This window comes from Trypanosoma brucei, chromosome 3 (genome assembly GCF_000002445.2).
Source record: "Trypanosoma brucei brucei TREU927 chromosome 3, complete sequence".
In the NCBI taxonomy this organism is placed as follows: Eukaryota; Euglenozoa; class Kinetoplastea; order Trypanosomatida; family Trypanosomatidae; genus Trypanosoma; species Trypanosoma brucei.
Genome location: NC_007276.1, coordinates 299,265 through 322,154, shown reverse-complemented (window position 1 = coordinate 322,154; position 22,890 = coordinate 299,265). Strand labels below are relative to the sequence as shown.

General features: G+C 49.0%; 10 protein-coding genes across 10 annotated transcripts, besides 6 other annotated features; all 10 read right to left on the bottom strand.

Annotated features, from left to right (window-relative positions):
- Positions 1-22,890: part of a sequence feature (sequence corresponds to BAC RPCI93-1J15) that runs on past both edges of the window.
- On the bottom strand, positions 201-1,433 carry Tb927.3.1300 (hypothetical protein, conserved; the record flags this gene model as incomplete). Its single annotated transcript, XM_838631.1, has 1 exon — positions 201-1,433. The coding sequence occupies one exon, from the start codon at positions 1,431-1,433 to the stop codon at positions 201-203; it is 1,233 nt and encodes a 410-aa protein (XP_843724.1).
- Positions 2,057-4,900, bottom strand: Tb927.3.1290 (cullin 4B, putative; the record flags this gene model as incomplete). The annotated part of the gene is made up of 1 exon (XM_838630.1): positions 2,057-4,900. One exon carries the CDS (start codon positions 4,898-4,900, stop codon positions 2,057-2,059), a length of 2,844 nt encoding a protein of 947 aa, XP_843723.1.
- Positions 5,464-5,485: a microsatellite.
- Tb927.3.1280 (hypothetical protein, conserved) lies at positions 5,633-6,859 on the bottom strand (the record flags this gene model as incomplete). Its single annotated transcript, XM_838629.1, has 1 exon — positions 5,633-6,859. The coding sequence occupies one exon, from the start codon at positions 6,857-6,859 to the stop codon at positions 5,633-5,635; it is 1,227 nt and encodes a 408-aa protein (XP_843722.1).
- Tb927.3.1270 (hypothetical protein, conserved) lies at positions 7,201-8,823 on the bottom strand (the record flags this gene model as incomplete). The annotated part of the gene is made up of 1 exon (XM_838628.1): positions 7,201-8,823. The coding sequence occupies one exon, from the start codon at positions 8,821-8,823 to the stop codon at positions 7,201-7,203; it is 1,623 nt and encodes a 540-aa protein (XP_843721.1).
- Positions 7,468-7,494: a microsatellite.
- Tb927.3.1260 (hypothetical protein, conserved) lies at positions 9,303-9,923 on the bottom strand (the record flags this gene model as incomplete). Its single annotated transcript, XM_838627.1, has 1 exon — positions 9,303-9,923. The coding sequence occupies one exon, from the start codon at positions 9,921-9,923 to the stop codon at positions 9,303-9,305; it is 621 nt and encodes a 206-aa protein (XP_843720.1).
- Positions 9,977-10,007: a microsatellite.
- On the bottom strand, positions 10,534-10,788 carry Tb927.3.1250 (DNA-directed RNA polymerase subunit, putative; the record flags this gene model as incomplete). The annotated part of the gene is made up of 1 exon (XM_838626.1): positions 10,534-10,788. One exon carries the CDS (start codon positions 10,786-10,788, stop codon positions 10,534-10,536), a length of 255 nt encoding a protein of 84 aa, XP_843719.1.
- Positions 11,702-12,673, bottom strand: Tb927.3.1240 (serine/threonine-protein phosphatase, putative; the record flags this gene model as incomplete). The annotated part of the gene is made up of 1 exon (XM_838625.1): positions 11,702-12,673. One exon carries the CDS (start codon positions 12,671-12,673, stop codon positions 11,702-11,704), a length of 972 nt encoding a protein of 323 aa, XP_843718.1.
- On the bottom strand, positions 12,990-15,836 carry Tb927.3.1230 (hypothetical protein; the record flags this gene model as incomplete). The annotated part of the gene is made up of 1 exon (XM_838624.1): positions 12,990-15,836. The coding sequence occupies one exon, from the start codon at positions 15,834-15,836 to the stop codon at positions 12,990-12,992; it is 2,847 nt and encodes a 948-aa protein (XP_843717.1).
- On the bottom strand, positions 16,270-17,805 carry Tb927.3.1220 (hypothetical protein, conserved; the record flags this gene model as incomplete). The annotated part of the gene is made up of 1 exon (XM_838623.1): positions 16,270-17,805. One exon carries the CDS (start codon positions 17,803-17,805, stop codon positions 16,270-16,272), a length of 1,536 nt encoding a protein of 511 aa, XP_843716.1.
- Positions 17,896-17,959: a microsatellite.
- Tb927.3.1210 (protein transport protein Sec24C, putative) lies at positions 19,379-22,300 on the bottom strand (the record flags this gene model as incomplete). The annotated part of the gene is made up of 1 exon (XM_838622.1): positions 19,379-22,300. The coding sequence occupies one exon, from the start codon at positions 22,298-22,300 to the stop codon at positions 19,379-19,381; it is 2,922 nt and encodes a 973-aa protein (XP_843715.1).
- Positions 21,970-22,016: a microsatellite.

Sequence of the window (22,890 nt, the reverse complement as noted above, 5' to 3'; positions counted from 1 at the left end):
ATTCACACGCGCAAGAGTATTTTTTTTTCACGATGCCAATTCGGTAAAAAAGGAACCAGGCAACACAGTGAGGAGTTTTCACATCTAATGACGGAAGTTTTTTTTTTTTTAAACGACAGGTGAAAATACTAATAACAGTGAAATTGACGTCGTAGCAGTGGTAGTTAAATCAGTACAAGCAGTGAACAGCACACTACCACCTACTTTACATTTGTCCAACCATCATTGTCAACGAAAAATTGAACACCTGAACTGGACTCATTATTATCTCCCTCACTCGCCGCCTTCGATGAAACCTTTACATTCCCATCCGCCCCATCTTCATTTTTCCTTGACTCCTTGCAATCAACACTACCTCCCCTACTTTCCTTATCTCCCCCCTTTGACCGCACTGACATTGACTTTCGCCCACTTCCTGTCAACTCCAACTCACAGACGGAAGATCTCACTGGTGCGTTGCCACTATGTTCCTCATTCTGTGCCGCCTCACGTAGCAGCCGCTGCTGCTCCTCGCTAAGTCCACAATTACGCGCCACTTCCAGCACGGCCGCTAATTTTCGTTTTTCACTCCACAGCTCACTCTGCAGTGCTTGCACTACTGACTGCAATGCTGCTATAGTATTTTCCTGAGTTTCGCACTCTGATTTCGTGCGCTGCGACTCACCGCTTCGTTCTCTGTTTTCGTCATCCCAGTTGATCAAACCATCTGCTGCTTCAACAATACGCTGGGTAAATGCTTTGAGGCCCCCCTTACTCCACTGATCGACTCCATTGACCTCCAACTCCTCCTTTTTAGTGGCTTCCTCACGCTGTTTTCGCTCTGCCGCAAGGCGGAGACGAAGCTGAGAAAGGCGAAAAAAATAACGGTCAAAAAATACATCCTCCGTAATGCGCAGGGTTTCATCCAGTGGAGCAATTTCATCTTTTTCCATGTGTTCGGCAGCTGTATCAACCTGTTCGTCTCTTTTATGTTCAATGGCCTCCGCACCCCCCTTTTGGTGGCGCCGCTCGTCGCTTAACACAAACGCCGCATACCTTTTCTTCACGAACGGATTGGTATCCAACAACTGTTGGCGGAAAGTTGCTAACTTCTCATACCGACTACCTGGTAAAAGCTCAGCATGCCCTTCTCGTCGTTGAGGCAGTGGCTGTGATTTAAACTCACTTTCCTTTGCCCATACATCAAATGACGCCTTCTCATCTTCCGAAATATCGTCAAGAAAAACCATGCTATTCCGCTGGAATGATGCAATATCCGTGTCAGAAAGCGGGCATTGCTGCGCAAGGCGTGAGTCTTCATCACCAGCAATGAGAACATTGCCACCGGTTACTTCAGTGGCAAAGCGGGTTACGATATTAGCGAGGTTCCGCGTATCCTCCACAAAGCTGCTAGTAATCTCTCCAATATCCTTCGTAATGTTTGTGAACCACATGACTGACAGACGTGGCACAATTCACGAACTACAGTGCACGCCTGCTAACCCTCCTTTCTCACGTGGCACTTTACACACGCGTTAAGTGTGGTTAAATGCTCACAAGGAAACAAATGTATAGATATGTGATATTATTCTGTTACTTTTTGCGAAGCACTTTCCCCCTTCTTGCCCCGACTCCGAGAAAGGTGTTCAACCAAACACTGAGACCGCTTTTACAGCACTCACCTATTCTTTTTGATTCAACGAAGGAGCAACTACCCTGCGGTAGCGTTCAGTTGAGGCAAGGGCAGAAGATGAGAAAAAGCGAAAAGATAAAAATTTATTTGCCACAGTAAGTAGCGCACGATCGTAATCCACATGTACAAACCCAGTAGATACGCAGAGGGGAGAATGTATATATGATATTTACTTTCGGTGAACGATATAACAATCTCCGTCCCTTAACCCTCAGCACAACCAGTTACATTTTAACGGCCCCCCCCCGCTCTCTTGAGTGACGCTTGTACACCCAACGTGCATCCATCGTTCTCCCAATCGCCACTACCGCACTATGAAGGGTGGGCGAGGCCACTGCCTCCCAAAAGCTGTGAAAGTCAGTTTTTTAAAAGCGCGAGTGGGCGCTACGAAATATATATATATTCATTTGTATTACCCCTCTCGAGAAAGCCACGCTCCGTCAACCGCCGTGCTGACTCCTTCACAGCAGAAGCCGTTACTGGAAACCTCACGAGTTTCGGTACCTCCTCCATGACTTCTTCGTGACTCGCGCGGCGACGTTGCTTCATCAAACGAACAATGGCGGCATCTACGACATGCACTCGATCCTTCATTATGTCTTCCATTGTCTGCTCTCCGTCGGTATCAGCAGCTCTCTCGTCAACAGCTCCGTCACCTCCGCGGCGGCGAGCGCCAAGGAACGGAATGCGGCAGAACTGTGACGGAACACTAAAGCTGTGGTTGATGCGCAAGATATCAGTACCGAGAAGGGTGGCAGCCACAACACCAACCGAAGACCCATAACCGGAGGCGTCATCACTCCCATGTTGGTTTGAGCCATCCGTACCGGAACCGGGAGCGCGAAGAAGTAACCGAAATTTGGGATGGCACAGACCAAGAATAGCACCAACAACGTCAGGCAATGAGATATCCAACCCAAGTTGACCACAAATCTCGCCAACTGATACGCATAACTGCTCCGAATGCATCCCTGCATCTATAATTTCTTGCAGGGCGAGCAGCACGTTCGCTTGTACAAGAGTTCCTGACAATTGCCGCCTTGAGTTACCGACTGCCGACTTAACAACAGCGGAAGAAAGCTGATGTAACCAAATCAAACGGCGTTTAGCGAAGCACTTTCGGTAAAAAACTTCCATACTTTTGGCTAAAACGCGCAACTGTGGGGGTAGCTCGGTACTCAGTGGCGTTTGCTTTGGCCAGTATCCATCCGTGAGAACGTTCAGTTTCACGTCTACTGCGGCGAGCGCGGCTTCAACAGCCTCGTGGTTCTCCTCCTCCTCTTCATATCCTTCATTGTTGTGTTGTGCTTTCGGCTGAGGTGTCTCCGTCTGGTCATCCTCTTCATTGGCCACGCTCGTGGGTGGGGGAGATAACGGCGGCACCTCGGTGTGCTTGTTTACTACCCACAACCGGAATCGCTCATTTAACTCCTGCGACGACATGAGGTCGTTAACCATTCCCTCGAACTTTGCCGCATCCGTTCCAACGATTTCACGCAGAATCTGAATAAAGTGCCCCTCCACGTCCACACATGGCGTTCCTCGCGGGTGATGAAGGAGCCGACGCGCAAGATCTCTCCAGTACAACTTTTCGAAAATATCTTTGGACGGAAATAAAGAATAGATGCGACCAATATCATCCAGAAGCTTAAGGACGCCACCAACGTCACTGCTTCCATCAGCGGTGGCCATCGGCTTGCTTTCACTATGATCACTTTGCCCAAGCGCGGTGCTCGTGTCACTTCCACGCACCACCCAGTCTAAGTAGCGGGCTAACTGCTCAACAAACTCCATCTGATGCCCTTGCAAGACTTCAGTTAGCGCATCACGCAACTGTATGGAAAATGTTGCACTATCCTCAGGAAACCCTTCAGAAATTATAGTTTCACCACGGTGCATGAGCTCGATCATTGCTTTGACGGTCCCAAATACATCCCTCTCCACCGATCTCGCAGCAAATCGTTGCATCACTAACAGTCCTTGTTGCAGTATATAAGCGCGGAAAACGGCATTGCACTGCTTACCGAGACGCACATACTTCCCCGAAGCAAGAAGCCTCCACGCAAGACGGAAGCAGTCGTATTTTTTCTCCATTGCCAGATTTGCGAAATCACGCTCGAGGAAGGCGACGCCGTGAGTAAGCAGCAAAGAGCTCTGAGTAACGCTTTCAAGCTTTGGTAAGGAGTAAGAAACCAAGCAGACGCGCACGCGCTCCCGACATTCTAGCAGAAACTGCTCTACTCTAGCAAAGAATATTCCAGCGGGAACACCTGCACTCCACATGCGATCTGCCTCTTCCATGTAGAACTTCCCCACCAATGCCACAATCTCCGGCTCCACGCGCAAGAAATACACCTGCACTGCTGCGCACAGGTCTGTGAAGAGCCGAAGTTCGTGACGAGAGTTCCAACCGTCACCGTTGCTATTCTCTACACTGCTATTTGCGTGCACAACAATATCACGACTGAGGCAATCCAGGTATCCCAACTGCGCACGTGGTAGAAGCCAGGGGTGAAGCAACAGCCCCTCACGCAAAATTTCAATAGCCAACCCCTCGATAGACTTCACTGCATGTGTTTTAAACACGTACCAGCGGTCGAAGTAGACCCAAACCTCCTGCAGCTCCGCAACGGCTAGGTAGTAATGGCCCCATGCATGAGCAAGACGCACAAATAACACATCGGCAGTCACACCATCTTCCCCACTACTCGTAAGTAACTCCACCATGGATGTGACGTACCCCTTTAGGCATTGCTCCAGTTCGGCGAAGAGGTGCGGGCCGCAGTCTAGTTCAACAAGTGTGCGAACGTTCCTACAGACAGAATCAACAAAATATTCTCGATCGCAAAAATCGATTTTCAGCCACCGCTGCTGTTGTATAGGCGGGACCGTTGACAGGGGTGCCGGTGATGCCGAAGGATTATGTTGATGCGGGAGCGACGGAAAAGAAGAGGTGCAGAGCAGTTGTAGTAGTAATTCAACAGATTTCGCCACGAAAGCGGGAGAATCAACGATAGCTTTCGTGTTCCCGGATGATCGAGCAAGTACAGCGCTCAGCATGCCTAAAGCCGACTTCAACGCTTTATCGCGCTCTGCCTCACTGGCCTCGCGGTGAAGTGAATGTTCCGGCTGTGGTAGCTGAATATTTACGCACGGTTTGGTATGAAGCAACTGCTCACCCCACTGAGCTTGCGTTACACCTTGATCATACAGCGTCCGTGATGACATTGCAGAACCCGGATAAAAATATTAAAGAAACGACAGTTAAAGCGCTCTTGCGTCACCGATGCTTACCACAGTCTCCACCTCCAAGTCTTTACTTTATTTATAGCAGGTAATGTTGCGTTCTCTATAAACTTTTACTTCTTTTGTGTGCACACGCAAGATTTCACCCCCGCGTCTCGCCAATTGCTTGGCCTCTGGCCCCTCACGATTTTGTTTGTGGTTTTTGTTCTTGGGTATTGAGGGGAGAAAGAGCAAACAATAAAAACAAACTGCTACCGTGAATATAAGGCGTCGGCCTTGAACTCATACAACTGAAATTGCACTCGGAAGAACTACTGAGAATTACCCTGAGAAAATTAAACGCAGTAAAGCACGAGTAAAAAGAATGAGGAAGAACGGAAGGTGAGGGATTGTATATATACCGGCACACCCAGACATATTTATACATGAAATTTGGAAGAGGTTCAGTACGAGCAATAAACCTCATCATTGTTAATGCTTCGTCCGCATCCTGGAAAAAGAATATGTCAGGGTGTCACCATTGGACAATCACACGGGTTACCCACCACACACACACACACACACACAATTGTGGAGAATACTCTTCAATAACACAAATAACAAAAAAAGATGAAAACGGACGGGTTCTCCTCGCATACACAGTGATATCGTATGAATAAAGAATATCAAAATGATTGCCTTCATTTTCCCCACTTCACCCTATACACACACACACTAACTTTCGATGAGCAACTGCAGTGTTTTCACATGCGGTTCGGCAAGCGGTGCGAGGCTATTCTCTTTTATCGCATCAATGATAGTCAGTACCTCATTAACGCCAGAAAAGACATCAAAGGCAAGAAAAATAAGCACGTGAAAGTCAGCAAGTTTCTGCAATATCGGCACGTCGGCCCTCTTGGGATCCTTCAGGTAATTGCGGAGATTTGTAATCGTCGGTGGATCCATCCCTGGTCGGGAGATACGTACAAACAAATTTTTCACGACGTGTGAGTCGAACGGGTCAACCGCCACGTAACTTGTAAACCAGCGTGTATCAATCTCCTTACTTGGGGCCTTGGTAATCACCTGCGGGCGCCCTTTGTCGTCTGTCTGTTCCTGAGCTACCTCTAGTGAAATGCTACTGTATACAAAATGGCTCGGAATTTCATCCCCACAAAACCCATCGGCAGTGCCTGTGACCACGGTACTGTTTCTTGGGTCAGCGTCAAGTTTCTCGGTGAGGGTACCAAGTCTGTAAAAGTGCACAGCTTGTGGGGACGCCTGCCATGCCTGGCACTCAATGCGTCCGGTGGTGATGCTTGGACTCATGGTCAACAAAACACACTCATCTCCAAAACGGGACTGCTCTCGAGCACAGAGTAGCAGTTCGTATCCGCTAAGAACCATTTTATCTGGATCCCTTGCCTGATGTGTACACACCATGCCCACGCGCCGGAGACCCAACCGCTCCGCCAGTCGATCTACCGTCCCGACACGACTATCACGTAGGCAAATAAATTTCTGTAAGCCTCCCTCCTGCTCTGGTTCGTACACTGCATGAACCTCTATCGTGGACTCGGCTGAATCGTACTTGCCGTACAAAATACCACATCGCTGAACTGCCCAGCCGCTCTGTCGTACAAAACTTTGAAACAGATTCAAGGAAGTGACATCCACCCGAACGAGTTTGGTCCGGCTGGGCGCCCACCGCACACGTGAGAGTTCAATGGCTTTCATCAGCTCAGAAGAGTTAACGATGTTCGAGTTGACGACAGAACCCCCGACTATTTTCTGTTTGTCGTGATTATGGTAAACTCCCGTAACGGGACATACTCGCTCTTTATACGGCGGTTCATTACAGTGGCAACACGGCTCGATGCGAGGCTTTTCGGTCCGGGAAAGTTGCGCGTACCGCCGCTGCCGCTCCTTTCGTAACTCTTCAAGTGCAGAAGCATCAGCCATAAATAAAAAACGATGCACAGGACAAAGAAGATAAGCTGCCCCACGATTAAGTGCAATGTCTTTAATCAAGAAATCGAAAATGTTATCCAAAGCAAGATCACTACCTATATTCAAGACAAAAGTGGGCGAAGAAAAACATGTTAACCGCCATCTGATGAAAATTATGAAGTCTTCGCAGAAAACATGAACTGCAACACACGAACTAGGAAAATTGGTTGTGCGGTGAGATAGTATCATCACAGGCAGTCGGGCATTCAGAACATCTGATAATCGCATCAGCACACTTCGTAACCCTTCTTGCACAGCCAGTTGAATGAAAGACCGAATAATTTCAGAAGTATTCAGAACTGAAGAAAATGCTCACAATGCGGATCAAAGGGTTCGGTTCGACCAAGCAACGTCAGAATGGTGCGGTACGCGCCAGTCACGGCCAACGAACGAGCAGTTGTGGTCCCCTGGCGCCTCCTCTTCCTGGAGTCTCCCTGCCTCACAGATAATTGTTGTTGCCCTTGTTTCGGTTGCTTTGTGTCTATTCCCCTCTTGTTTTGGTGGTGTAATGCATTTTGCTCCGCATCTCCATCTCCTTCAACCCTTACTTTGATGAGGAAATCATCATCGTCATCATCACCATCATCCGCGTAATCTCGATCACCGCTATCACCACCTCGGGGTTTACTGAGCATCGATAGCACCCGCTGCGGCACCAACACACGCTGTTTCTCACGCACGTACGCGTGAAGCTCCATGATATTACAAAAACCAAACACACCAACACCTTTGCCCGATCCCCCTGGGGCCGAACTCCCGCTTCCAGTCCGATTCCCCTGCTCTTTTTCAGTTGCAACACCACTCTCACGCTCTTGGAAAAGCTCCTCACGCCTCTTGCGATCTGCCTCCACACGCAACATCATGGGTCGCACCGTGTGTTCAATCCAGAACGGGTGCAGCGTAGGAGGCCATGCCTCGCAAACCTCATCATGCAGCAACAAATCCTCAGCCAACTGCCGCATGGAACAAGTCACCTGCTGATCTTCCGCGCATGCCACCACCACTTCATCGGTCAAGGACGGTGTAAAAAATGGCTCCAACTCCTCTGGTGCTGTGGTGTAACGCGCAATAAAGAGAGCCAGCGCACGAATGGTTCGACGGTGGTGACGCGCAAAGTGTACAAGTGCATCATGGCGGGTTAAGCCAAGTTTATAAAAAGCTCCGATGGCAAGCAAAAAGGGAGTAGCCTTCCCCTCCTCGTCCATCACACCAATGTAGAGCACATTCTGCTCACAATAGTGGAGCAAACTCTCCACCCGCCGTTCGTGGCGTTGAGACTCACGCAGCGATGTGACTGCCTCATGGTTAGAGCTCTGCTGCTGTTTGTGTTGTTTGTATGTCTCCTCTAACGCTAGCAACCATTCAGAAGTAAGGCTCCCTTGAAGCAGTTCCCACAAGTCCTCGTCAAAATTCATGCGGGAACGCAATAACTCCTTCTTGCGGAGGATCTCAACTGGCGTGGCACGCGCCTTCGCAGTACCCACTGCGCTTCCACCACAGCGGTTGTGCAAACGTATGCCGTGCGGTAGTGTAATGAAAGGATTGCGAAGCCCAATAACAAACAATTCACTAGCTGCTCTGGAGTCTTTGATGCGTAATACCAGCTTAGCAGTTGCTTCATTTTTTTCGTTAGATACGTTGTCCTTCTCATTTTCCCTAGCGCCGGGATCCGGCACTGGTGATGACTCCACCACCTCTACAAAGCAGAGCTCACAGGGCGGTGGTGGAACAGTGCCGTCACAACTACCTGTTCCAGTTCCCCATGTTGCGTGAAGTTTGTGGCGCACGAGTGGGGTGAGAAGGTTATATAACTCCGACTGTAGTTGAAGAAGAATATTGGGCTCAACAGGCAATGGCAACTCGGAAGGAACTTCCAGTGTGAACTCTGGACCACAAAATAAGTGCGGTTCAACCATACTTCCACTATTTTTGTTTTCTTTAAAACCTGATATTAAGTATCTAAAAACTTCTCCACTCCTCCACACGCCTTATTCGTGAAGATGGTATAAATTACCAACACCACAAATTTGGGGGGAAAGACGGGAAAACAAACACGTATTGTTCCGCTATTGGTTCCCCCTTTCCCTTTCCAAAGTGTGGGAAACTTCACCACGTGCGCATGAGGTAATGTAAAAACCGGAAGAGCCAATCAAAAAGTGGGGAAGGAAAAACAAAGAGGAAGACCTCGTGGAGGAAATGATACAGGTGGGCATAAAACCTTCGTTGGAACAAACCAACACCAATATGACAGCACGAAAGCACGGGGTATCGTCTTTTTTTCTTTTCTTTTTTCTTCTAGTTTGTGCTATTCTACTCCAACGAAAACGTTTTGTAGAACATAAAGACCTAATCTTGTCCCTTTTCCAACTTCCTCACGCTCTGAATGCGGCCAACTCTATGAAGAATTGTTCCTTACATCACAGTTCAGTGGGGCCGACACCAAGACACAACGACGAATGGCTGACTGGAGCTTCTCACCACGTAGTTTGTCACCAATGCTGTTGTACTTGTATGGATCGGCAAGGATCTCACACAAACGCGGGAGCGTGAAGAAAGGCCATGGTTGCAGCCGTAGTTGTTCCAAAACATAGTCGTTATCCTCAACAAACGTATCCACTTTGGAAACAGCATCTGCACCGGCGACGTCGTCAGTTGCATTTGCCTTTTCTTGCGGCTTATTCTCATCACCACTACCACTATCTTTCGTGCTATCTGATTCACGATTTTGCGCGGCTAGCTGCAACACCTTCTCCACCATGGAAGATATAAAAGGTAACGTCGTCTCATTCCATGAACTATCGTCATCACCTTGCGACTGTTGCCGCTGGTGTCGGCGTAGTTGTTCTGTCAGTAATTTTTTTTCCTCCTCCGTGTACGGTACGGCAGCTGAAATAACAATTGGTGGTGAGGCGGTGGACTCGCCGCTTCCACTCGCGGTATCACCGGAGGGAAGCGAAGTCACCACTTTCTCCTCCATCTCGGTTACTAAATATGGTGCTGAAAAGTTAATAGACATAATGATTAGGAATCATGTGAGAGGGTGGAATGGAAGATCAGTTGGAAGGGAGAATATATATATATATATATATATATATATATAAAGCACACCATAATAGCGACAGCAACAACAATTCCAACAAACATTCCCGCTCAGCGCACTCTGTTGGCACACAGTTGTGAATTGAGTGTTGTTTCCCCCTACAACAGTAGGGAGCACGCGTGGGAGGGGGAGGTAAAGTTAAGTAAGAGGAGAGAAGAGGAGAGTGGCAGAGGAACATGAACAAAAGCACGCAAATACGTGTGAACACATGCAGACGACGAGGTTGTGCATATCTATGTGCGTGTTTGTTTGTTTGGTTGGTTGTAAGGTAATAGAGTGCTCGACAATGTCCCTACTGAAAATGTGTCGCTGAATCTCTCCCTCATCCATTTATTTATCTTCTTTCCTCCTACACACACACACACAAACGGTGGGTCGAGAAGGGAAGGTTGGGGCAATGAAAATGATTCTACTCAACCGCCTCGAGATCACTTCAGCACCTTCAACAACCGCAAGGACGGGGGAAACGAACACAAAACCCACTCAACCACATTCGTTTAAACGGTTACGCGAATCATAAGTTGCATTACTGCCGGCGTGGCACCGGTCCTTGAACCGGGTTTATCAGCGGCATTGAACCAACCACTGGCACACTGTACGGCAGTAAATCGTCTGCAAGATCAATATGAGAAAGAATCATACGACGGCAACACATGCGGCTCAACCGAAGTGCGTTCAGAGCCTCAGCTTCCGTGTGGTCTTGGTTGAGCAGTTCCTGGTATAGTTCGTAAAGGTGCCCAACCACTTTTCCGCATGAATAGCAACGGACTGGAATCAGCATGAGGGCAAAAAAAAACAGCTAAAGCGCGAGCAACGAAACGAACCCTCTGAGCTGACGCTAGTGAACTAGAGTTAAGAACAAAAACCAAACAGTCAGAGAGAAGAGAGAAAGAGAAAGAAAGAGAATTATTCGCGTGTATTGACGGCACTTGCCTATCTTGACACCACTACCACGTGACAAGGCGTCATTACCAACTAAACAGGCATCCTTTGTGATATGTAAGTTCCTTTCAGTTTTGTTGGATCATTCATTTTCTCTCACCATTGGCTAGCGTGTAAGCTGCACTTAACAAAAGGCTATGGAAGGGAGTAGTGGCACCCGCCCTTCGCCTATTTGTTAAATGGGAAGAGTGGAGAAGGGGACAAGAAAAGAGGGAAGGGCGGAACAAGAAGCGCACGCCCACAAAAAAAAAACCAAACAATCAAGCTGGGGAGGGAAGGGCGGTAAGGGAAGCAAAAGAAAGGAGACAGCACGGGGGAGGACGATACCCGCGTCCGCAAACAAACGCTAAACACTGAACACTCATATTCGCTGATATCAAAATAAAAATATTGATGAATCTGCTGGGTTCTCCCTCTTTCCATCCGTCACTTTCATAAACATGCAAACATATCTTCTTTCACTTACCTCCCTCTGCCCTTCGTCTACATGTTTATACCCATCTTTGATGTAACCACTCTCCACCTCATACGCCATCGCGTGGATGTGATTGCTCCACTGCCATGGTTCGCGTTAATTAATCAATTACCACACACCTACACTCATATACGTACTATCGCCCCTCCTTCCACACGTCCATCCACACGCAGTGGGCGCAATGTCACTCGTTTTTTCTATCCGCATACAACTGAAGCGCGCACTTAGACGCTTTCAGAAGTAGGCTTGTCAGCACATCTATCTATTTTTTTTTTCATCACAAAAAGTAGTCAGGTGTCTTTTTTGACACCTGTGCCTCACCACGGCGTGGTGCGGGATCAAACTGGAAGAAGCATTTGTTCATATGCTCGTCCAATTCCAGCAGACCCGCAAGGTTGCCACAACGGTAGCAATAATTTGGAGCACTAAATATTGTTACGAGTTTGTCGCTATGTGCCCAACTGTACCCTTCAGCCACAAGCTGATGCGCACGAGCAATTGTTTTCAAACCGTTATTATGACAAAATTGTTCTGTAATGTCGGCGCCAAAAGTGAAACCGGCGCCGCGAGGGCTGATACCCCAACCGTCCTTGTCCTCTGGGTCGCTCCACAGTAAGTCGCACATTGGCCCCTCGTGGGGCACCTCTTGAACACGTTCTAAACTGCGAATGTGGGCAAGACTATCAAGTGTTGGCGAAAGGCCACCGTGAAGGCAAAATATCTCATTCTCAACGACAGCAGCAAGAGGCAAATAATCGAAGAGATCCGTTAACAACTTCCAGACGTTTGCACTGCCATACTTTCGGACGCACTCATCGTAAAAGCCGTAAACTTGGGTGATCTGACGTGATTCGTGATTTCCACGCAATATCTGAACGCGCTCCGGATAACGGATCTTGAAGAGGAGTAACAAAGTTACTGTCTCAACACTGTAGTACCCACGATCGACATAATCGCCCATGAAGAGGTAATTAGTGTCCGGCGGAAGTCCACCAATCTTCAGAAGTTCCAGCAAGTCGTGAAACTGGCCGTGAATATCGCCGCACACCGTGACGGGTGCACGGACGGTGTGTACATTCTCCTCCTTCTCCAAAACCTCTCTCGCCTTCTGACAGAGTCGGGCCACTTGCGGCTCACTGAGAGGTTTCCCCTGCAACACGTATTGAATCAGTTCATCCACATTAAAACTGCTCGCCTCCCCACCGGTCCCCGGAGCCGTCACCGGTGGAATTGAGGTAGTCGCAGGCATCCCCCGCCCCTATATAATGTGCTGGTGGGTTTGGTTTTGAGTAGATGACAACTTAAACTAGCAAAAACTACTTGTAGTGCGACGACGGCCTGTCAAAAAGTGGAAGGATAGGAAGAAAGGGCTTATTAACAGGAGAAAAAAAAGAACGAAAGGAAGTATCTAAGGTGAGTAGCCATGGCTTAGCACCGCTAAGTTATTGCAATCGGCCCGTTTTTACGTTCATGTGTTTCTCGTGTTAGCCCAAAAGTGTTGCACAAGAAACACACATACATAATTTCCCCGTCCCTGACAACAGCAATGTCAGTAAGAGAATGAATCACTGAGTGGTAATATTCAACGCATCCATCAATGCCTTAGTGACCGACAGAAGAGCCGCGAAGGGAAGGAGTCCTCCAGCTGCCGGCGTTTCGCCTCCTCCACCTCCGGTCACCGTTGTATCCGTCGATGATTCCAAAACTTTTCGGCGGGGAATGACCCATAACGCCATGGCAACAGCACCAAAAATGGCTTCCACCATATCGGCTTGTCGTTTCTGGTTGGAGATCCCCAATTTCATTTCAAAGTAATTGCGCAATTGCGGAAAAAGACACTTAGCGAGAGATGCGTTGCACGTAGCATCAACTATGGGGCCCCCTGTCCAGCTGTTCAGTTTTTCCTGGGCGACAACGAAATCAAGAACGGCATCGCCCAGGTACTCAAGGGCTTCGTTCTTCACCGGAGTGACAGCTAACAACAGTTGCTCCATCAAAGACTGCTCGAGTTTTGCTTGATCCGCTTCCGAAAGCAGCAGGAATGGAGACTCAGAATTTCCACGACCATAAAGGCATTGCTTGATTGGGGCAAATATGTATTCCTCAACAACTTTTTCGAGGGGAACTAACACCTCCAAACACCACTCATCAACACACAATTCCACCGACCGTAGTGTCACTTCTGTGTTACAGTCGCTACGCAAGGCCTCTGCGACCTTCTTTTGCTCCCTGTCCAATTCAACAACCGTCAAGCTCCTGAAGGTATCTCCCTCGGCAAAACTGTCGCTGCTTTTGTCAACACGCAAAAACAGCGCGGAGCGATGATTGGCAACTGATGTCTCCTCCTCCGTTTGTTTGCCCTCATTATCTCCTACGGTATATGAAGAACGCAAAAGCAGCAACGGGCTGCTGAAAAAAATTTCAGTAACGTCCCTCTCGTCACTTACTGTGGATTGAAAATAAACCACAATCGTACCTTCTTGTTTGCTCTTGATGTACAATGGATCGCATCCACCCTCTGCTATACCGTTGATTAACTCCTTCGATAAACTCCGCAAACCAGGTGGACGGCTATTATCTTTTTTTTGTTTCCCTGCAATAATCAAAGAGAAGTCGGTGTATACACAGTCAGGAGTAATGCTCAATACCTTTTCCGTCGGCGTTCTGCAACTATTACTTCGGTCACTTCCATTTCTGTTGTTTCTGGCTCTCAATAATGCGAGGATGTCTTCTATCCACTTTTTGAAGAATGCCTCCCTTGCGAAATTCCCCATCCCATGACTGAGCGAGCGCAACCCGCAGAGAAACTCAGTAGCGTTTGTTGTTGGAGTGGGACGTTTCAACGTTAAAATCCTGTTCGCCAACGTTGGCGAACTGACCCTCGGCGATTCCGCTGGCACGTTGAAAGTGATACTTTTCTCAGCAAGGCGGGCAAATAGCAGTGCACTGGTGGAAGGGGGTTCTGTGCAAGTTTTAGGCTCCTCAGTCTCTAGACAAAGAGATTTGATTGACTCGCTGCGTACAGATGAAGCATCGCCACAGTATAAAATTTCGGATTTGACAAATAGTGCCCCACGTTTTGTATCCACATTTGAAATGGCATTATAAACTATGTCACTCAAGTGAAGGAGCAGCACCCCCCTAGGGGGCTGGCCGTGACCCGCAGTCTGCCTCAAATGCATGGCACCCCCCTCAAAAATGTTTGAATGCACAACACACACTGGGCGCTGTAGATGCAAACCTAAAAAGCTCCTACTGACAGAAAGAAAGGCCGACTTAGTTGTCACCTTACTTGCTAACAGAGCGGCTGCCCGCCGCACAGGATCTTTGGGGATACGGGCTCTGATCGAATCACCCACCGCAAGCATCAGAAAGGGGCGAAACGTCGGTATCTCACGCCCGTGGAGTTTTGCCGCCACCTCCCAGCGCTCAACGGATTCAACAAAATCATAAATTTCTCTACAGGGGCTGAAAATCTCCAACGCCTTCTCAAGCGCCATTTTGGGGTGATCAGACACTACCTTGGAAGCGAGAGAGCTATCTTTGTGCGCCCACGCCGCACGAACGCTCACTGAGCACTCCACCTGCTCATCCCCAAGCGACATACGTTCACCATCCCTTTTTCCGTCAACTTTCGAGCTACGCTCCCACCGGAACTGGAGCCGTCCAATCAAATCAAGTTGAGAAAGCACTACGAGGAGACGAGCTGGTGTAGTGGGAAGAACATCGCATTCGCTCACGATATCATCGGGCACCTTCACTATTAGACTGTGCTTGCGGTCTTTTAAGTATGAGTAGAGCTCCTCAGCGCTGACCCATCCATTTGTTGATGCGGTCGTCTTCATACCCACATTACGCAGATATCGCAAGGAGGCCTCATATAGGCTCGCTAACGGCTTTGCGAACTCCTCCACAGCTCCGTTGTTTCGTGAAGAAAGTCTCGCAGGTTCCGGTGTGTCAACTGGACGTACTGCACTGCAATTACTATCCTTTTCTGTGCCCGATTGCGGTTTCAGAATCCCCTTCGCCAACAGTCGTTCAAACTCTTGCTGAAAGTATGGCTCCAGTTGAATCATACAAGGTTCAAAACCTTTTTCCAACCACAACTCACCGAGCTTTCGCTTCCATACGGACTGTGCCCCTGCCACCGGTGTGCCTAACGGAACGTACCCGCGACGTACCGCCTCATTGCCGAGCGCGGCGTAACTCCAAATTTCGCTGTGCATGATGGAAAGCTCCCCCTCACTTTGTAGATCCTTTCCGCTGAGAAAAAGGGCAACTGCCAGCTTCATGACCCATCGGCCACGTCGCTGCAGCACAAGGGCCTCTTTGGGCGTGTCGTTGACCATGTTAGTGCTTCCACATGACACGGCCACCGAGTCCTGCGGTCCAATATCTTCCCCGAAAATCATTAGACGGTAACAAATATTTCTTTTTGTATTCTAAATTCCGTACCTTACTCGGCGGACGTGCCTCAGAACACGGAAACCAAATCGAAAACAAGAGGTAAACACAAGTAAGAGGAAAACTATGCCTTTACAAACAATAGCATCTAAGAGGAATGAACGGAAACACAAAGACAAGAAATAATTGGAGGATGATGAAAAAGGAGGGGGGGAAAAACTGAGTTTAGACGGTGATGACACATTCCACCTAAACAACTGCTTACTGTAAACACACGAAGAAAAAAACCGAAAAAGCATCTACCTCCTAGCACTAAGAGCAAGAAAAGCAGGACAAGCGGAAGTGACAGCAACCCCCTCCACCAAGATCTACACGCAAACGCACAAAAATATTCATTTTGCGTGTCACAACTTCATTCCGCCCACAAGAGTACAATACGGTTCAGTGGTTAAGCCACTCGTCGACGTTGAACTCTGTGACCTGCAAGACATCAGCATGTAGCGGAGCGGTGGGGTTCGTGACGTTGGCGGGAATTTCATCAAACCCTCCACATGAAGGGGCTGGCGGAGCGGAATGAGCACGATCACCAGAAGCGCCCGATGTGGGCTCGTGCCGAACTGCTGTTTGTTGAGTTAACTTGGCTGCTACCTCCCCGCGCCGCCTTCGCTTTCGTCTCACACCCTCCAATGCACCCCGCTCCCGCGCTGTCGATTTTTTGTTGCTCTCAGACTGAAGGCGTTGAAACCTTTGCGCGAACTCGGCGTCCATAGCCTCCCGCCTTTCACGTTCTGCACGGCGCTTCTCCACCGCCACCCGGCGCTTCAGATCGTAGACGAGCGCGCTCCATTGCAACTCCTCATCACATAATGGACAATCGCATGGCGCTCGTGGTACAAGCGGCAAACTCGTTGCAGCCAACGATGCATCCGCCTGTGATGATTGAGTGGGAAGGGGACAAGGTGGGGACGGCGGCGAGTTGTCGTCTCTTCGGTCTGTGTATGCGTCGTGATTGAAAATACCACCAACAACAGGCCCACAGCCAGAAAGGGAATAGCAGTTCTCATTCACTTGACAGGCAGCGTCGTTGCTGTTCTCCGCCACCTCCGCTGGCCCGGCATCTTTCACCAGAGGGTCGCCACCACGTTGTGAGGAATCATAGATAAACCACATGGCAAGACACACAATGTGCGCACGAAGCCTGCAGAATGGCGTGCGTGAGCAGCGCAAGAAGTACGGCGCTCTCAGCGGCAGCGAGCATAACGAGCAGGGGTAGTGCCCGGACTCAAGCAATGTTCGCTCCTTTACATGCTGTCTGATGACTTCTTCTTCACACAAGTTGTTATGCATGACGCCGCAACGAAGTGTATTATCCTGGCCGCCAACGATAGGCTTGCTGACGTCGACGTTAGCTCCCGGTGGTGCTCGCATGAAGTAAGCGCCGTAATCTACCGCTGCACCCCACTGCCCATCATTCATGTATTGGGTCTGGAACTGCTCTATAGTCGTGCTTTCCACACGAAGAAGAGACGTCTCCACCAGCGGCTCCATTGTCGGCAGTGCCGACAGCAATTGTGAGATCACCTTATCAAAGTGCTCCCGATCAAAAATGTGGAGTGTCAGTTGCAGCCTAGAGAAAAGTTCCGTGCGCAACAGCAGCAGCAGAACACCGACAGCGTGGGTCAGTTTGTGAACACACCGTAGCTGAGATACGTGTGACTTTAACCGCGTGGACTTCGATGGATTCTGCCAGCACCATTCAAACTTGAGCGCTATGCGGTCTTCACCGAAGCCGGAGACACACATTAGAAGCAGCCACGGCCGTCCGTTTCTCTTTGTTCGTCTTGCGCCGTTCACCAATTCTCCATTATGCTGCCGAAGGCGCCGGATGGGATTCACCGTGTATCCAATGTAGTGCGCGCCTTCACATTGAGGGTCCAAGCTCGTGAGTAAATAGACACAGTGAAACCGGGTGTCCATTTCCGTTTTTCTGGGGTAGACGGGATCCAAACGCGAACCAGAAAGAAAAGAGAGAAACACTCAGTTCCACACCAATAAATAAATAAACAAATATATATATATATATATATATATATATATATATATATATGTGTGTGTGTATGTATATATATATGCGCGTCAAGTAAGGTATCTGGAACCCCTGCTTTCACTGACTTGCGTAACCTAACACTTTTCCCCTGCTGCTTCCTCCTGACACTCGTCTAAGCCTGTGATTGCACGTTCACTCCCAACGAGAAGACTTTAGCGCTTAACAGCATGAACACTTAGGGCCGCTATTGAGATAAAAACTTTTAGCACAGAAATAAAACGGCGCGAAGACGCGTAGAGATTAAAGGAAATGTAGGAAGGAAACAACAAACAGATCAATGGTTCCAATTTTGCATCCTACGTGGGCGAATCAAAAGAAACAAAAAGGAAGTATGACAAAAAAAAATCAAAATGTTATTTGAGAGCGAGAGAAGAAGCGGAGAAAGGAAACGAAAGGAAGAAGTTAGGAAACATGAGGTAAGTTGGAAAGAATAAGTGAAACAAGCTTAACGCGAATTATTTTCTCACGTCACCGACACCATGGTTCAATTCTTCCCCCCTCCCCTCCACGCTCCTTCTTTTTCACTCCACTGGTTTCCGGTCTCTTACGCACAAAGGGATGACAGATGCACAGCCGCTCAACTTCGTACATATAAATATTTCTACTAACAAAACACCAACATATGCACACATACTCATGTGCCCCAAATGGTGAATGTTCGTCCATTCACCCTTAAGTTTCTTTTGTTTACAATTTCTTGTTTTAAACCTCCTCACACTCCCTCGGATTACCATTACCAACAAGATAAAGAGAGTGAATTAACGCACGCACTTAAGCCCTCCTTCAGTCACCTAACGAGGATTATTGTTAGTGCAGCGGTAAGGGAAGAGGGAATATACGGAAAAAGAAACAAACTAGCGGAGGCAAAGGGAGTGAAAGAGACATGTGTGAAGTGCTCTATATTAAGTACTGAATTTATTCCACAACAAGTACTTCCTCTTCCCTCAATTCTTCCACGTTTCGCTTCTTCAAATCTCTTTCTCCTTCCTTTTCATCGCGATGATCCCGCTTATTCGCTATCATTCCGATTCCCCTCATATCCCCTCTCGATTCTTTTGGTGCTTCAAAGTTTGATTTGAATTTGAACCTCCGCAAGCAAAAACACGAAAACGCACATAAACCCCTATTATTCAGTTTCCGAAAGCGCTGCGAAGGACCACCCTTCGCCATAAGGTTCACCGTTGCGCCTCACCTTCAAGGGGAAAACAAAAGAAAAAAAGGGGTCGCGCAACAAACGATTTACACGGAGTCACTCTCAGCGGAGTGACGTAAGCGACACAACTAATTATGACAACCACACGAAACCTCTCATGCGCCAAATAAACGACCATATGCAGAATATATATATATAAGAGTGCCATCATCCGCCCAGGCACGAGCAACCGAAGGCCTGCAGTAACACACCTAAAAATTTTTAAAAGGGGGGAAAGAAGCGGATGGATATCATAGCGCCAACTCGCCCACCGCTTTGTGCAGTTTCAACAGTAGTTGGTCGTAACTCATCGTTCCTCCTTCACCTTCTTCCTTCAGTTGCTTAAAGAAAGCTTCCTCACCCCGGTCCTTTTGATGCAAAATCACCAAACGCCGCATGCGTCCATCACGATTCAGGCAAGCCCACAGTACGTTCCGCAGCCGCTCCCCAAAGTGATCGAAGAATACGCTGCGCCCCACCTCTGCTGAATTCGCCGTTCCGAACAACTCCAAAGATATCTCAGGCGTCACAGCAGAGCCAACCCACAAGTACACCGACCGTGCCTGCTCATCACAAAGAATGTACACACCGTCAGTTGTAATACTTTCGTAGAACAGTCGTTTCCGCGGTGGCATAACGCAGTCACCGGTCTCGGGGTTTATCGCCCCACAGAACGTTTCCTCCATCGACGAATGCATGGCGTAAAGGGTGGGGTAAAAGTACGAAAGGCATTGATGAGTGGGAACAGTAAGTAAGTGAAAGAGTTTCTGCACCCGGTCGTCGATACGAACAGTAGTACCCTCGGCAATTGCATCGGATTTCAGGACACACAGCGTATAGAGTGGCATAAGACGGAGGCTACCAGGCATAAGCAGCACCGATGTGGATTTCTGTGAAACAACACGGCGGTAGCTAGTTAACAGTTGTAACAGTTGCTGATGCATCTGTTCCCTAGCGTATTTCAACCCCTTGTTCACCGAATTAGAAATAACCTGGTGTATGTACGCCATCAGGACTGCCACAGTGTCTCCATCGAAAATTGATGAAATAGACGAAGCTATCGGTATTCGCACTGAGTGAACGCGCACCCGACGATTGCCCCTACGCGTGGTGTACAGTAACGCGGTTTGAAAGTATGCGGCAGAACTGCTATCAGGCTTCGACTCATGCGCAAATTCAACATAAAAGGAGGAGGAGCCCTGAACGTGAACAAGATCCATATCGTGCTTGTCTTGGGAGAAGAAATGTCCATGATACCTCTGAACACGCAGACCGGTGCTGCAGCGAACACGCAGTATACCAGCATAACCGGCCTCCTCTAACAGCGCCTGATCAAGCACAGCCTGCAGTTCAACGGCGTCAGTTTGACTATCGTAGTTGGAGAAGAGATGTACACGGCCGTTTGTGACGTGGCAGGGATGTGAGAGGGTCACCAATTCGCAATATTCATCGGCGAACATGTGCAAATCAAGTGAAATCTGCTCCTTTGCACACGTGGTTGCAATCGTCTGCCAGTATCCGTCTAGCGGGCGCAGCAGTTCCTTTTCCTTTTCCGTTCCGTATAGGACATGCTGCTCGCGCGGTTTGATAGCGCCGATCCCATTTTGTGGTGCCTTATGCGCGGTTATAATAACGCGACCACCATGCTGCCCGGACAACACGAGTTTTGCCACCTCCACCGCAGCACCCAGCACGCAGCCGGTCTCACAGAGGTCACTCGCATACTCCGGTACACGCAACAAGAACGCATCCACCAAGTCTAACTCAGTGCCGAGTGTAAGCCAGCAGAGACTCGTGAAGGGAAGGGGTACGAACGGGTTGCACACGTCTGAAACAATCATTTGGGGCATGCGAGGGTGACGGACATTATAGAAGTGAAGCGTTGATGCGTACGTGATAAAGGCAACGCGGCACTCGGGATACTGAACTGCCATCTCGTGAAGTGAGCGGAGTAAAGCATCCACATAGTCAGACAGAAATGTCGTTGCCGCCTTTACCGACACATCCAACAGAAACAGATAATGCAGTGGTCTAGCTTCGAGAGCCGCATCATCGCTGTTCCGTAACGCATACTCAGGATATGCATCCACGTCGAACTCCACGCTCCCCCGTGAAAGTTCTGGTCGCTGCATCTTATCCAACCGCTGGCCCTGATTATCTAAGTTGCAGAAGTACTCTTCGCTCACATCGTTGCACATACTGCAGAGAGGGCAAACCCAGTTTCGACCCATGTTTGTAAAGCGCGCGTGACAAGAAACATAAGCTCGGCAGCGCTGACACCGAACGGGTGGGTAACCGGAAACACACGGAACCTCTTCCTGCGGATCAACGGGTTGGCAAAGAGGGGCAATCACAGCCCCAAATGGCACGCGGCTGTCCTTCACGAGATTGGCACTTGCGGGCACCCACTTCATCGTCGGTCGAAAAAACTTTACGCTTGCGTTGCTAATGTTGGCATCTGCACCAGATGGAAACTGGAGGTTAGAGTGGTTGGACATGAGACTGTCCGAGGAAGGAGGTACACACTCATTAGGGTTAGGCGCCTTAACGAGGTCCACAGCGCGTCTCGGAGGAGGACGCACATAATTAGGTGGGGGGCCGGTGGACTGTCTCTCTGAATCTGCACTATGCCGTGACTGAGGCGCAGGAAAGGAACGTAAGTTCTCCTGACAAGGAATTCCCCGATGCTCGTTGCGTTCCGAAACGTCGTGGTGCCGGGCGGCAGGTGGGTGTTCAGAATATTGACCAACGGTAGCGGGCGTGTGGGGAGAACTTGCCGCCGTCGCACCGAGGCCTGGGAATGATGGTTGGGCTGCCGCCGCCGATGGAATTTTATACGACAGTTGTTGCTGCTGCTGTTGCTGCTGCGCGTGCGGCGGTTGGTACTGCATCTCGGGTGTGTAGGCGAAGTTGTTCGTCCCATTGCTATAAGGTGCACCGGAAGCCGAAGTGGGGCATTGGTTGTAGTACCAATCCTGTGCCGTAGGTGCGTTACCCGAGGCACTTGCCGCGCCGTAAGCTCCCGTTATCCCCGGACCCACACCATTAAATGGTACACCTGGACCCTGGTTTGGCTGCGGAGCCCACGACCCGTGTGGTAATGGAGGAGGTACTTGTTGCTGCAGTTGTTGTAGAGGTGGCGCCTGGTGGTCAAAGTTGTGTGGGTACGACATCCTAAATTTGGCTAGTAACAAAAAAGTATGGAAAAGTAATGAATTGATGAAATACGGGGTAGGGCATTACGGAAACACGGATAGCTCTTCTGCCGATTCTGGCGCGCATTGCACACAGAGACGGCGGTGCAGTCACTGATGCCGTTACGCCAGAAACTTGCACATGCAGACGTGCTCGCATAAGTACCCCTACATACAAATGCAGCCGATGCCTGCGCCTACGTGACTGACAATACACAAAGATGAGGAGGTCAAAAGTAGCGCATGTGAACCCAACTAACCGCAACAGTTCACGTCAAGAAAGGAAAAAAGATTAGAGAGAAAAAACACCATTAACCGATATGCGAAGGGTTGAGGCCCCAAACGTGTCATGCGGTTAGCTACAAAGAGTTGGGTTCACCACTAATAACATACCTGCGGGAAAGGATAACACAACACAACACACCACGCCACAACATCGAAGAGAATTCTCTCGAGGTGAAAAGGATAAAATGTTTTCCAAATGCGCATGTGCATATACCTGTTTTCATATGTAAGTAATTGTTTGAGCACCGTTTGCACACAGCTACTATTAGCTTTGCAGACGCTGC